Genomic DNA, 14,831 nt, shown 5'->3' with positions numbered 1-14,831 from the left:
GTATCAAAAAGATAAACAACAATGTGAACCTAAACAGTGAAGGAAGAACATGAACCTAAACAGCAACGTGAACCTAGAGTAATGTTTCTGTTTCCTATTAAAAGTGAGATGCAAAAGGTGAATCAAAACAATGAAGGAAGAAGGTGAAAAACTTGCAGATGATGAAGGAAGAAGATAGCAAAGTCATAAGGTGAAGGAAGAAGACAACAACGTGAAGGGTGAAGATGATGACAGTGAAGAAGAAGACGGCGACATGAAGAAGATGACGATGGTGTAGGATGAAGACGGCAATGGTGAAGAAGAAGACCATGACGGTGAAGGGTGGCGGCTAGCAGCGGCTAGGTTTGAGTTCTCTTTTTTTTTTTACTGTTGCAACTTGCAAGGTAAGGTTGTAGTGTGTAGGGCCTAATTTCTATTTTTTATTTTATTTCATCCAGCTGGCCGGTTTAACCAACCGGGTTATTCCGGTTTTATCCGGTCTAACCCGGTTGGACCGGTTTTTCCACGGGCCAAAACGGCTTGGAATGACATCCCGGTTTTATGGGTGTACGGGGTCGTCTATGCAAACGAGTAACGGTTGGACCGGTCGGACCGTCCGGTCCGGTCCCAATAACACTGATAATTATCTATTTGATATGGGGGAGGAAGAAAGCCCTAATTTCCTTCATTTTTATTTTATTTTTATCTTATACTAAAGAATATATAATTCCACATTTTTTCTTGCTTCTTCTCCACATTTTTTTCCTCACATTTTTCTTTCTTCTCATGAACCAAATAAAAACTTAAAAGTCATTAAACCTCTTATAGAAATAGTAATATTATATAAGTATATATTAATATCATAAAATATCTGATGTTATCATTTTTTATTTTAATAATTGGGAAAACGTTCATCACTAGTTCCATCTTTTTCAACAAATCATTTTCCTTTAACTGTTTTTTAATCTCTCAAAAGTGGACATTAAACACTAACTCAATTAGTAAGGTTGTGATGAGACACATTTCAATATTTTTCTTTCCTTGTATTCAGCTTGAAGTGCAATGACCATCATTGTCTTATTATTATAGGTAACAAAGACAAAGACTTGTGTCGAGATGTATATGAAAACAACCAATTAAATTTTGTTAATACATTAAAATTGAATCATAAATGATAATATCAACAAACATAAATATACTTGTCTATAAATGTGACATGTTATATATGTCTTCATGCAAATTTTTATACGGATAAGAAAGGCTTTGACTTTGAATAATTAAGCTATTTAATTGTTCTAATTCACCATATCAATGTTTTGGTAGGGAACATCTCCAAATAACATGAGAATGGATTTTCTCTTTCTATTGTACCAAAGTGATGAATCATTATCAGTTTTGTTCAAGCCATGTATTTCCTTGTATTGGAGAAGAAAACTATCATATTTTACACATTTTACATATTTTACACATTTAACATATGTTAATTATTTTATAACATGTGTTGATTAGTTAGTTATGTAAGTTTGTTACCTACTCATATATTATAATTAAGGCTTCTCATGTCTTAATCAAAGAATAAAAAATATTCATAATATTCATTTTATGACATTCACAATATTTTTGCAATACCTTGAGTTTAAGCTCTAAAGCTTGTTTTAACAATGTTTTTGGTCATCGGAGATCTAACTAGGATAATACTCATTGTTTGTTTTAGCCATGAGCTAATTAATTGCCCTAATTACATATATTTGTTTTCCAAACAAATATTGAAATGATTTCATCAAAGAGTAATTTTTTAATTTTTTTCTTTATTTATATATATATATATATATATGATATTTTTTAATTAATTTTTGTCGACCGCCACGATGATGTCCACTATTTACCCGACACGATGATGGTAGAATTTTGGCAAAGGCCATGGGCCACCATTTAGAAATCTCGTGAAGAAATTTATTTTGAACAACCAAACATACCAGCATGGAACATTTTGTTTTTGTTTTTTATGTTGTTTCTTTGCTTCTTCTGGAAGGAAGTTTTAGTTTTCTCCAGGAAATATGGTTTTATGTTTAATTACATAGAAAAAGATTATGTCTGATAGTGTATGAGTTTTATACCCTGTTACTGTATCATAAACTATTTATATTATTTAATTATTGTCGATTTTTCAAAAAAGGTAATCCAAATAAATGGTGGATGATGAAGTGCATATGTATAAATTTTTACACGATACACTCTTGAATATAACCATAATAGTTGATTATAAATTGCACAATATTTCTGCTAATGTATGCAATCTTATTTTTATATTAACATGAAAGTTCAGAATCACAAATTTAACATAACTTGTGGAGAGTATCTTTGGTAGTGTTTAATTATTTTACTTTGCTTTGTCAACCATTTTAGTGTGAAGTAGTATTGGTGGTGGTTATATCTCTATTTAGTAACTACATGTTACCAGTATTTTAAATTGTGATTGTGGTAACATTGAGTTTATCGCAATTGTGGGAAAATTTGGTTGATGCAATCACAATTGTGATCACGATGTTGTTACTAAAACTTCTGAAACCGCAATTGTGGGAAAATGCGACTGATATGATCACCACTGTGATCGGGATGATGTTGTGAAAACTCCTAAAATCGTAATATTGCGGTCACAATTATGATTGTGGAGTACAATTTAAAACACTAATGACATGCTTTAAAAAATGATGCTTAGTTCTTTGGAAATTTGAGCAACATAGAAATTCATCCCAAATAAGAATAACATATATGCTTTGAGTCTTTCATAGCTAGGAGGAACCCCATTTTACCTCGCACTGGAGGCAATCCTGTCCGAGCCGGGAACAATGTGGGGCTAACTCTCTCAACAGACATTTTTTCTATCCACAAGACTCGAACCCGGGTTCTTGCTTAAGGGAAATCAAACATGTACCACTTGAACCAACATCCGTTGTTATATAGGATAAGTATATGATACAATATGAAGAGTGTCCAAAAATGTCTAATATGAATACATGTTGGACATGAACATAGACAAAGTGATTATTGTGAAGTGTTTGTGTTTCCTTGTACACCACCACTCATAGAACCGCACCTTCAAGCCCAACCATCCCATCTTTACAACAAAAACATAATAAAGAACACTATTTTTTACAACAAAACTATAAGACAATATAATTATTTACCATAGAAAACTTCAAATTACTAAATTTAACTTGTACTAATTCACAATGAAGGTATTAACAATGAACATACAAATGATATTTTTTTTTTTAAAATAGATTAAATATGTTAAAATTTAAATAAATGTTTTTTTAGTATTATACAGGTTGGGCCGCCACAACTCGTAACTCGCTTAGGACAAGTTTGGACTACAATTTGATATTATATAATTTCCATAAGAGCTTTTCAGCCCGGTTCAGTTTAGCTCAAATCTTATGCGGGTTAACCCAAACCCGTCCGGGTAGCCCGTTTTGACACTTCTACGCTAAACTATGAAAAATTGGAATCACCTGTGCTCATCTCATTCTCCAAAGCAGAGTCTATTCATGCATTTATAGGAACAAATGCACCAAAACATAAGTATTTATAGATGTTTTATATGTCATATGGTGCTTGTGATACAATGAACCTTAGCACATGCATTGAAACTACAACTCCTAGAAATTATAGGTTGAATATATAGATGCAATATGCATGCATATGAAAAATGCTATGAACCTAGAAAATACATGAACATTAATTAATAAAGTACATAGATAAGTTAGGTCTAGCTTATATTTCCAACACATGGCAATCACAAGCACTAAATGATATCTTTATATATCAATATATCAGCATTCATTACAATGATATAATCCAGGATATAACAAAGTTGCATAGTTTCCCTCCTCAGTGCATTGTGTGAAAAAACATTGCACACCTGAACCCCCTTAAACATAAAAAAACCACTTTCTTCTCAGGAGAAAAATAATAGTTAATGCAACTTAGCTGCATTTTTTTCTTCAGAAATTGGTTTCTTAATGTGCAAGTTACTGTTTATACCTAAAAATTTTGTATTTATGAAGATCCTTGCTAATTCCATGAATAGAACCAACTATAGCAGCCACTGAAATAAGGAAGCACATGAAGCTTAAAAATTGTAGCAAACACCATTTGAATGATAATTTAGTTATGTGTTTCTGAGCAATGTGCATTTGTATAGGGAAGAACACAACTAGAGGCCAAAACCCAATTGCTCCAAGTAGGGAAAGAATTTCACTGAAGAATGGCATTGCCATGGCTAGAATTGTGGCTAGTATCACAAATATTGTCCTCCAAGTTAGCCTAAATAAGTTGAAATTGAGTGTTACACTGCTGATCCGGATTGGATATTCCTTGTTTATAAAATCTGAATCCGGCCACATCATGTTAGCACCCATTTCGACGATACGAAAAAACGGTTGACCCATCACCTGTAACAAGATATTGATCTCGGATATATTAGACAGACAACATAGTTCAACCAAAAAAACATTATCAAAAGAACATTTTTAGTATGAGCAGAGCAAGTAAGGCACTTTTTTTCAACACAGCATACTCTTTATTATTGATTTTGAAGAATAATTATCTAACCTGATATGCTCCAATCATGTGGATTACAACACAAACATTCCCCAAGGCAACCAACCAGAACGGCTCGTAAAATGCGGTGAAGATATTCCCTGGTGTTTCATCACCAAATGCAGCATAGCCAAGGCAACTACATAGCAGGAACAGTATTGTCATTGCTGTGATACCTATCACATTAGCCTTTTTCATCTGCTTATTTTCCGGTGGGTGTGACTTTAATGTGTCCTACACAAATGAAACATGGAATGATCGGTTTCGGCGTAACAACTCATAAGTCGAATTTGCTATAGCAGCTGCATAACAGAAATCAAAACAAGTAAATTGTGTTTTACCATTATGTCATAAATAACTGTAGCGTAGGTAGAAGCAAGTGCTATGTTTCCCAATGAACTGAAAACCCTCCAAACTTTATCTTCTGCAGATAGTCCTGCACCTATTTCGACTCCAGTTATACTGGTTCCCTTTCCTTTTCCTGTTCACACCCGAAATGCCGATTTAGTAACATACAATTGGAAGAAAATTGTTTAACGGACTTAATCATTGCTATCATGATTTTAAATCACAGTTGTTGTTACAATTACAGTTATGTTGCTTTTACCGCAATTATGGACAAGCACCGAAAAATGTGGTCGATGCGACCACAATTGTGCCGCAGTTTGGAACTTCGATTGCTATATAAGAAAACTTCATATTCATGTCAGCATAAACAAATTTACATAAGTTGCTTTATATGAATTTGATGCATTTCCAGTTGCTTAGCATACAAGGCATGCAGCTTAGTCTTGTGACTAGAATAGTGATGTATGGAGATCTTCTGTCTCAGTCCGTATCCTCATTTGTGTCCCGGACCAATTAAAACGTGTCATTCAATTAAATAGAAAAATCAGAAAAACAAAATTATATTACTCCGTGTAAATTTATTGGACAGGGACATGGTTTTCGAGACACGGGATCTCTGTTATAACATGACAGCAACAAATAGGTACTTGTATAATGAAAATTTTGTAATTAATGTCAAATTTATTTTGATAAAAAAATGATGAAAATTACCTGAGACAATGGCTGAGAGAGAAAGGCCACTTGCAATGAATGCATAACCAAAAGATGTGATGGCAGCAATGGTTGAGAGCCATGTTAACTCATGAAAGTTTGGGATTTGTGACAAGAAAACTTGCAAGATCCCAAAACCAATCATGAAGGGATTATAAGAAAACTCACAATAACTTTCTCCATGTCCTCTTTTGTGGAAACAAAATGCTTTCTCTATTGCTCTGCCATTATACATAGATCATAAGAAACCAGAAAATTAAACAACTTCAACTAATTTCTAGTTTACTATACTGTGTCAATGCTGTTGAAATTTGTAAAAGGGTCATTATAAGAAATAATAAAGAGGGTGCGCTAGGCGCAACAGTAATATTATTGTTTGATGACCAAGAGGTCACGAGTTCAAATTCTGGAAACAGCCTCTTCGAATACGGGGGTAAGGCTGCGTACATCGTATGTAAATATGTAATAGTAAGTTTATAGTGATAATCAAGTTATTAATGTAATAACATACACCAAACTTGTGGCTGAAGTTATTGTATAGCCCACTGTGATCCCAGCAAGCTTCCCATACTGAATGGATCCACAAACAACATGCATTGTTCCACCTATTATCAAATACAAATATGGAACTAATAGTTCAAAGTTCAAACATTTGAAACACAATCTTTGTAAGTATATGCAATTATTAAGAGATCCTGATTGATTGTTAATTTTAAGAAATGATATATCCCTCACAATGTCTCTTCACAAATGTTCTACATCTATATATATATATATATATATAATATATGTTGTTCATATATTCATATGAACATAGCTAGACAATATAAATGTATATATATATATATATACCTAAGTATGCTTTGACAGCTTGCATGTAAGTGTAATTTCTCTTGCCAGTAATTGGGTCTGGAAATCTGTAACAATCTGCTACAAGACTGTATGTTAAAATCGAGATTGCTGAAAATGTGAGAATAACCGCTATACCGGCAATCCATCCTAGTTGGGCCAAGGCCCATGCTAGAGCGAGCACTCCTGCCCCCACCACAACTGTTACTATATGCGTGCTAGCTGTCAATACATTTCCTGCAAACAAAAACATGTTACTTCACCTTATTCTCGAGCCTGAGAATCTGTTTGCGAGTAGCATTTTCAAGGGGAGAGAAAGGAAAGGAGAGATGTTGTCAGAGTCATTTCATCAGTATATTTCATGACTCTTAATTCTTCCATTTCCCTTCAAAACTCAACTCGCAAAGAAATCGTAAAAGAATAAAGATGCTCAAGGTTTTTTCTTTTGAGTATGCCATCAAAAGGGTTCATGATAACCCTGAAATTATAGTGCATTACTATCTCTTTCTCATGCTTTTTCTGAAGGGAGTATCATAGAATTAGCTTATTGAAATAAGCACATTTAACAAACACTCATAGCCAATTTATTTCATCACATTATCCTCGCATAGGAGACAATCATATTCGAGTCGGGACATCCACAGGTATGTGAGACTAACTTTCCCAACGTGTATTTTTTTCATCAACAAGACTCAAACAGATATTTTGCTTAAGGTAATCAAACATCTACCACTTGAACTAGCACCCATTGGTACTTGATGTAATAGTTTACTTCTTCATTCCTCTTAAAAACTAGGTTAATAAACTCCCTAACCATATATTTATTGTAAAGAAAAAACTATTTTTAAAAATTCTGAAAAATATTAGTAAGTGATACCAAAAAAAAATTATGTGTAACAATGATCTGAAGTAGTAGTTAGCTTAATTAGTTAGAGTATATATATTGTTATATGTTCTAAAGTCAGCTATAATGATATAATAAAGGGCAGAGGATAATATTTATATTTAATAGTGTATACAAATTGAGGTCAAATCTACTATAGGGTTTGTCATAATGAGTACATATTTTTTTTATAATTATTTTAAAATTAAATAATTTCAAATTTTACAAATTCCTCTATTTCACAACTTGGTTGATCCAAATAAGAGTATAATATAATATTTATATATTATTGGTGTAAAGATTTATACACAAACATTGTATTATTTACTATTCATTTGTATTATTTTTTTGTGAGAGAATCAACCATAATTAAATATGAATAATATAAATAATACAATGACAATATATAAAACTCGTATTCTCCCCATAGGTAATAATGAGAGAGATGCAAAGAGAAACCTGTTCTTTTGATTCTGCCATCATCATCCAGTTCTACTTCCATGAGTGCTTTGGTATTCGTACTTTCCATTCAGATCCAACTCTCTGTGTGGTTGGAAGTTGCTACTCACACTTTTTTTATTCCTTCAACATTCATATAACGTTATCTTATAAAGAAAGACTCGTCTCTCAAGCTGTTATATATAGACAACTAATAAAATTTTGACAAAATATTAAAAATTTAAATTTGATCATAAATAATAAGATCAAAAAATATAAATATATTTATGTACCTAAAGTTTTTTTCATACTAAAAAATGAGTATAACAACTTTGACTTCCCTACTCACTAGCCATAAAGGAAAATGTGTGGTTCTTTTTTATTTGACTATATTAAAAAAGAAAACCTAGATACTCCTTCCAATTATTGGTATTTAGTACTAATATATTATATGATAGATTAATGACGGTCTTACTTCTTTATTTTTTTAAAATGTTATAATCATAGAATTTTTTATGCTTAAATATTTTTAGAAAATTCGCCAATTTATTATCCTTTTTAGAAAAAAATGAGAGGATAACTCTGCAACTCCTATATGGATGAACAAGAGGGTGCTGCAGAATATGAGGCTTTTGATCCATGTCTTTTTTTGTACTACCAAAGATATTTCTTTACCATATATGTAAAAAACTAATCTTCAAGTATGTGATTGCCCCTCAAATAAATGTCACTCCCTAAAATCGAACCATTGATCTTTTAGTCTTTCTATAATCTAATAGAGCCTTATACTACCATTCTAATGTCTCGTTAGTTTTGATCGATGAAATCTAGGAATAAACTTCCTCTCATATGTATAAGTGCTCATCTAGATTAGTAAATAATCAACCTTGTCCCTTTCTTTAATTTGGAGTGTATTGCATCAATATATAATCTACTATATTAACAAAACGTTAGTCTAGTAATATAAAATCATACTAAATCTCCAAATATCATATTAGATCAAATATTTGATTTATATGAACGACAATCATATAATTTACAACAATAGCTTTATAAAGTGAGATAATGCTTCAATTGCTGATCATGTGCACTCTATTATCAAATATCCTATATGGCCCAATGCATGTAAGTGATTCAACATGTTATCTATCAAACAGAGTGACTTCATACAATTCTGTTGGATTGAATTTCTGCATCAGTTAAGATAATTAATGTCTATAATCTTTTCCTTAAGGAATTAGAATAACAATTATTTTCTTTTTCAGATATTATACCTCTGAGGCTCTGACCAAAGGGTAAAGCCCTTTAAGGCTCCTAAACAGAGAAGCCTTCATTACTACCTTTTCCATTTCACCATAACTAGTTCAGTTGCCATTTCTGAGAAATGTTACTGGGCTAGAAGAATTATCCCTTAGATTCATTTTTTTGGTTTCCCGGAATATCCTCTCATCTGATCGGTAAGAGACTAATCTCCTCCAGTGCGGTCAAATGCCTTGACAGAGACTTCTCCAGTAGTATTTTTTAAGTACATGTTAGTTCTGCATAATTTCCTGAAGTAACATAATGAGAAAATTGCAGCACCTCTTGTAAAACATTGAAAATAAAATCTTGGACAATGCAATTCACTGTTCCTCCCTCTTTCCCATTTCTTGTGTTGAAGGCAATAAGAGCCTAGTGCTTTTGTGACTTCTACAGAAAAGCTACAATAGATTATTACTTTCTAAAAGGAAGAAAGCATTGTTATGAACAAGATTAGAGAATGGAAGGTAAATTTATGCATTTCCTTGAATGACAACATAGAATATGTAATCGAAAAAAATGGATGGAAAATGCAGATCTTGTTTAAATCGGCAAAGTATAAAAATCCAGTCCAGATCTTGTTCATCATATCTTCAAACAATATAATAATACCCTTTCTGAAACTATTTTGCTGATAGCTCAGCATATCTTATTCATCATTGATCATCACTTTATTCATCGAGCTTGACGTGTTGCAGTAGACAGTGGCTGAACAGCGGCCAGAGGATTAACTTGATGCGAAAACGCGAGCTGCCACAAGTCTACCACAGCCCTCTTCATGCCAACCAATTGTCTTCTTACAATCCTAAACCATCAGTACTCAGTAGTTTAGAAATACATCATACCTTTGAAGCAAATAGAGGAAATCGTGTGGAACATGGTTTCAGTCTCTTATAAATCCACTCAAAAGGATTTGGTTATGGTAAAGATAGCAGCATCCAAAAAATTAAAAAGCAGCACAGTATGAAGATTTGAAAATCAACTATTTATTGTACACAATAACAAACGTGCCGGTTGAATAACTCAAGACCCGATGTGCTAAAAAAATCATATGAACACGTAAAAACCACTCACTAATTCACCATGAAGCACAGCTGAAAGTAAAAGGGAATACACTTATGATGAAAACATATTTCTTTATGCATTTTATTGGAAAAACTCAGCCTCGGTGGGTAAAACAAGAAATTAAAATGGGTGTTACAATAATAACTAACATTATAGCTGAATATATATTCAAAAACACTCTCAACTTTAGATTTATGTGCAGTTTTGACCTTCATTTTAAAAATGTGCAAAAAGTATAACAACCGAAAAGGAAGAAAAGAAAGATCAATTTACACTGAAGCAATTGTATATGAAAAAGTGATCATGATATTTCATAAACACGCTCTAGGATATACTTCTCAAGTAAGGAGGCATGAAAATAAGCGAGTACCTTTTTAAAGTTGACTGTTTCTTTCTGAAAAGATAATAGGTGAATAACATCAAACAGCCAAGCATAATCTTCCCACTAGATATGACAAACTTAGTAGAGCCAAACTTCACATTGATAGAACGGAAGCACCAAAAATACGGCTCTATTCGCTCAGACAGTTTTAGAACAGCTTCTTTCGAGGCATACTTCTCATTATTTGCATGTTTGCCTGACAAGGCTTTAGGCGATCCTTCACACACATTTAGTTCTTTCAAAGAATAAGCTTCCATGTTATCTGTAGGTGACTTCAGAGTGGTACTTTTAAGAGAATGCATAGAGTGTAACCTTCTCAGAAGTGCCTAAAAATACAGTGGCATAACAATAGAAATTAAATGAACGAGAAAATCATAGTGGTTCCTTTTAGAAAAACTAGCTGAAACCTGTGAAATTGTAGCTAAGTAACAGAAATTTTAGTGTTGGGCTAGAAATTGTCAATTGCTGAAAAATTAAAAGACAATAATGAGAAAGCAATTATTGGCAGCTCCCAACACTAGCATATAACTTTTGGAAAGCTAATCGAAGTAACTTTCAAAAGTTATCATTTCCCTTTATAGTTTGTTCGCAAAACAGCTGTACAAGATTTTTGACTACATCAATAACTTATAATGTACGAAATAAGCTATAAGTCAAGGTTGCAAAACAGACAAAGAATAAGTGGAAAGAGTGCACAATTTGGTTTACCTGTCGGTTTTCCTCGGGCAATGAAGCATTATTCTCAACCCATGAAATTGCAAGATCAACATGTTTTAAGACTGTTGCAAGAAGTGTGACAGCATAGAGCTCAACAAGTTGCAAATATTGATCAATCTCCAGAACAAAGTGCCTTTTGCCATATCTAGTTTCACAGTCTACATTTGGTTCAGCGATAAGAGTAGAATATTGTGGATCCGCAGGACTCCATTCATTAAGAAAGTCCTCAAGATATTGTTGAACATCGTCTAAAGCAGAACCTTGTTCTATTTGAAAACAGGCTCTTAACCATCAACAAAGAGAGAAAAGAATGAACATGGCAAAATATTAGTGTAGTGTATAATTAGCATGTATAAATAACAATGTAAATCCACTATTTGCATTGAGGAGTTTTAAATTGATTACAAGCATTGTTGGTCTAAGCCTCGACGCAACAGTGTTGCTGCTTAGGGTTGTGAGTTGGTTGTTGGACGGTAACAGAGGGAAGGGAAAGGCAATGCAGTTTGAGATGTCCTGAAGTAATCATTTTCCCTCCCCTCCCCTCCAAAACCGAAACCCAACTCACAAACGGATGCTTAGTGACCAATAAGTCACATGTTCAAATCCTGTAAACAACATGTTCGCTTCTACATCTACTCTCGCGAGACCCTACTACTTTAGACCGTCCTTTCTTACAAGGATGCAATGTTATTTAATACCATATCGGTTATCAAAAAGCAATTAGAGTACTGGTATAGTGGTATAGTATAAACCACATACTGGCGAGAATAAAGATACATATATAATATATTAACGTTAATGTTGAAAAATCAATAAAAAACCAATAACTTTTTTATTTTCATTAAAAAATAAATTTTAAATAAAAATCGACGGTATAATTATTGTACTGTACCACAAACCAGTTTTTACAACACTGTAAGGATGTTTTAAATAGTATATAGCATAATTGTTAGTGATCTAACCCTAAAAAACAGAGAAAATTGAATTGAGTAAAGAGAAAGAGTAGCAATACATTGTTATATAAGAATGAAGAACGATACATACAGAGTAAGAATAAGTTGAGGAGGAATAGCTTTGATTGAAATGAAATAGCGTTTCAGATTACTTAAAATTTCATTTGTCCTGCAACACAACAACAACAACAACAAGAACATATTAATGTTTCGGTTTGAACTCAAATGCTCATAGAAGTTAATGTTTGGGATACCTAGAAAGTAGGTGGAAAGATTGAAGGAGGATCATAGAAGTTGATTCGAAGATAGAATCTAATTGAAGATGATGTGAAGATGATTGAGATAAACGGTTGAGAATAGAGGAAGCAGTTGAAGCAGATTCTTGGTACATAGAACAAACAAGGTACTTTTCAGCAACATCAATTTCTTCCCATATCGCCGCCGTATCTGAATCGCTCAAACCTCCGTCACAACGTGTTTCCAATTCCATCATTTTGGGATAAGGATTTGGTAGAGAGGAAATCAATTTCTTAGTTTATTAAGAAAATGATATTGGAATAATATTATACACTTAGTTGCATTTTTTAGACAAACAGCCAAAAAAGTTATTTAGAATAAAACAAATAAATAAAATATTACTTATCCAAATATAAATAAAATATTAAAATAAATTATTGAAAATTTTGATTTTAAGTTGTCTATGTATTTAATTATTAATAATTAATAAAATAGATTTTGTATCTAATTTTTAGTTAATTTTCAAGTGGCTACTTATAAAGTTAATTAAGACACACATGTTTTTTAAAGCCATGCCTTTTAGAAACTCCACAATTGGAAGGAGAATTCATGGATATTGTTACATAACATGAGATTTGGAGGGTGACAATGGTAACGATCAGATGTTATATCATACCATAAGTCATTAGATTTAAATATTATGAGTCAATTATACAGCAAGTTGGTTAAATAGATGAAACTGTAAACCATGTGATTGAAGCATAGTTGATGAAATGACAAAATATTTCATGTGTGATAGATAAGTGAGTTCAAGATTATAGATAAATTTTATTGTATGGCTATAAAACTTGCAAGGAATATGATATATTCTTCTACTAAACTCTCATATTACTCATCATATTTACAAGAAAGTGACATATGTCACGTGGTGATACTTTGTATATTAATGATTGACTTACAAGTTACATGTGTCTTTTTCTTGTGGTAGAAAAATTAGTATAAGGATTTAGTAAGAGGATATAATATTACTCAATTAGGAGATTCACTTTATTACTAGAAAATTTGTTCCTAATATTATTTGTTTCATAGCATCAATTAGGAGATTTTGTATAGGTTTACTTATTTCCTTAATTAGATTAATCTTTGCTACATTCAAGATGTTGATTTAGTGGTGTAAAGTCCTACTAGATTCCTAACATGGCCAAAAGATCAAGAGTTCAATTCATGAGAGTAACATTTGTAGGGAGGGGGCCACATACCCCAAAATGGACTACTTCCTTTAAAGCTGGTATGAGAGCTCGAACTCAACTTCTCTCTGATTGTCAAGGTTAAAAAGTACCCTTTCATCATAGATAATGGGAACTCATCGACTAATCTAACAAGCTTATATGGGAGAGCAAGTTGGAAAGTAAAGCTTATTCCTCTTATTATCAAATTGGTTTTGATATGGAACATTAACAGGATATCATAAACTTGTGAGAAAACACATAAATCCCACAATGGACCAATATAATCCATCTTATTAGTGTTTTCAGTCATTTTATACATAATCGACGAGAAAGACACTTTTATGTATTCAATAGAACCTTATAGTATTCGAAAGCGAGTCCATGGAAAAGACTATTATTCGACAAAGGAGGGTACGTATCTATGAAGGTTGATACATATACAAACTATGTCGGATCAATTGTTGACATATGGTCCAGCATTAGATATTGTGTGTTCCTAGATGAAAATATACTAGCGGAGAAGTAAGAAGCATAATACAGTAGCAAAACCAAGTGCATAGGCAAAATTGAGAAAAACTCATAAGTTTGTAAATTGTTATGGATGAAAATTATACTAGAAGATTTAAATATAAATTGTGAAGGTCAGACTTTTTGTGATAATAGTCATGATATTAGTGTTTATCACAATGTAGTCCTACACACAAAACAAAACACAAATAAATAGATCAACACTTTATTAAAGAAAAATTAGATGTGTGTCTTATTTGCATGACTCTAGTTGCAGTTGTATTAAGAGACTTCCCTTAAGGCAATGATAGCTATCCATTCACCAGCTTTAAGAATAGTGCTATAATATCAAAAGATTCACTTTATTATTAAAAAATATGTTCCTATTATTATTTTGAATGCATAATATCAAGTGAATTTGTACATGATTACTTTTTTACTTAGTTAGGTCAAATTTAGCTTATTGGTTGTAATTCATTCAAACAATAAATTGTACTCGGTGGCTATAATTGGTAGAGCCTATTAAAAATCAATATTTTGTTAATTAACATAATTTATAATAAAATATTATGACATTATTCAATCCGTACAATACAATCAACCACACCTGGTTGGAGTAAGGTTTGGTT

The 14,831-nt window shown here is 32.3% G+C and overlaps 2 protein-coding genes across 2 annotated transcripts; both read right to left on the bottom strand.

Annotated features, from left to right (window-relative positions):
- On the bottom strand, window positions 3,780–7,963 carry LOC109358892 (amino acid permease 6-like). The gene is made up of 7 exons (XM_019603376.1): window positions 7,835–7,963; window positions 6,496–6,729; window positions 6,155–6,248; window positions 5,644–5,864; window positions 4,926–5,065; window positions 4,597–4,818; window positions 3,780–4,436 (listed from the first exon to the last, which is right to left on the bottom strand). The coding sequence occupies exons 1-7, from the start codon at window positions 7,902–7,904 to the stop codon at window positions 4,014–4,016; spliced, it is 1,404 nt and encodes a 467-aa protein (XP_019458921.1). The 5' UTR covers window positions 7,905–7,963; the 3' UTR covers window positions 3,780–4,013.
- LOC109358942 lies at window positions 9,337–12,763 on the bottom strand. Its single transcript, XM_019603453.1, has 5 exons — window positions 12,484–12,763; window positions 12,321–12,398; window positions 11,268–11,559; window positions 10,548–10,885; window positions 9,337–9,917 (listed from the first exon to the last, which is right to left on the bottom strand). Exons 1-5 carry the CDS (start codon window positions 12,720–12,722, stop codon window positions 9,788–9,790), a joined length of 1,077 nt encoding a protein of 358 aa, XP_019458998.1. The 5' UTR covers window positions 12,723–12,763; the 3' UTR covers window positions 9,337–9,787.

The sequence above is a fragment of the Lupinus angustifolius genome, chromosome LG10 (genome assembly GCF_001865875.1).
Source record: "Lupinus angustifolius cultivar Tanjil chromosome LG10, LupAngTanjil_v1.0, whole genome shotgun sequence".
Lineage (NCBI taxonomy): Eukaryota > Viridiplantae > Streptophyta > Magnoliopsida > Fabales > Fabaceae > Lupinus > Lupinus angustifolius.
This window is presented reverse-complemented; position numbering and strand designations above follow the sequence as displayed.

Excerpts from the sequence above, each read along its gene's own strand:
- LOC109358942 (XM_019603453.1), bottom strand. The coding sequence starts at position 12,722 with ATGATGGAATTGGAAACACGTTGTGACGGAGGTTTGAGCGATTCAGAT. Across the intron at positions 11,560-12,320 it reads CCTCAACTTATTCTTACTCT|AGCCTGTTTTCAAATAGAAC; the intron begins GTATGTATCGTT and ends TTGATGGTTAAG. Across the intron at positions 10,886-11,267 it reads TGCCCGAGGAAAACCGACAG|GCACTTCTGAGAAGGTTACA; the intron begins GTAAACCAAATT and ends CTGTATTTTTAG.
- LOC109358892 (XM_019603376.1), bottom strand. The coding sequence starts at position 7,904 with ATGGAAAGTACGAATACCAAAGCACTCATGGAAGTAGAACTGGATGAT. Across the intron at positions 6,730-7,834 it reads TGGCAGAATCAAAAGAACAG|GAAATGTATTGACAGCTAGC; the intron begins GTTTCTCTTTGC and ends TTTTGTTTGCAG. Across the intron at positions 6,249-6,495 it reads AGCTGTCAAAGCATACTTAG|GTGGAACAATGCATGTTGTT; the intron begins GTATATATATAT and ends ATTTGATAATAG.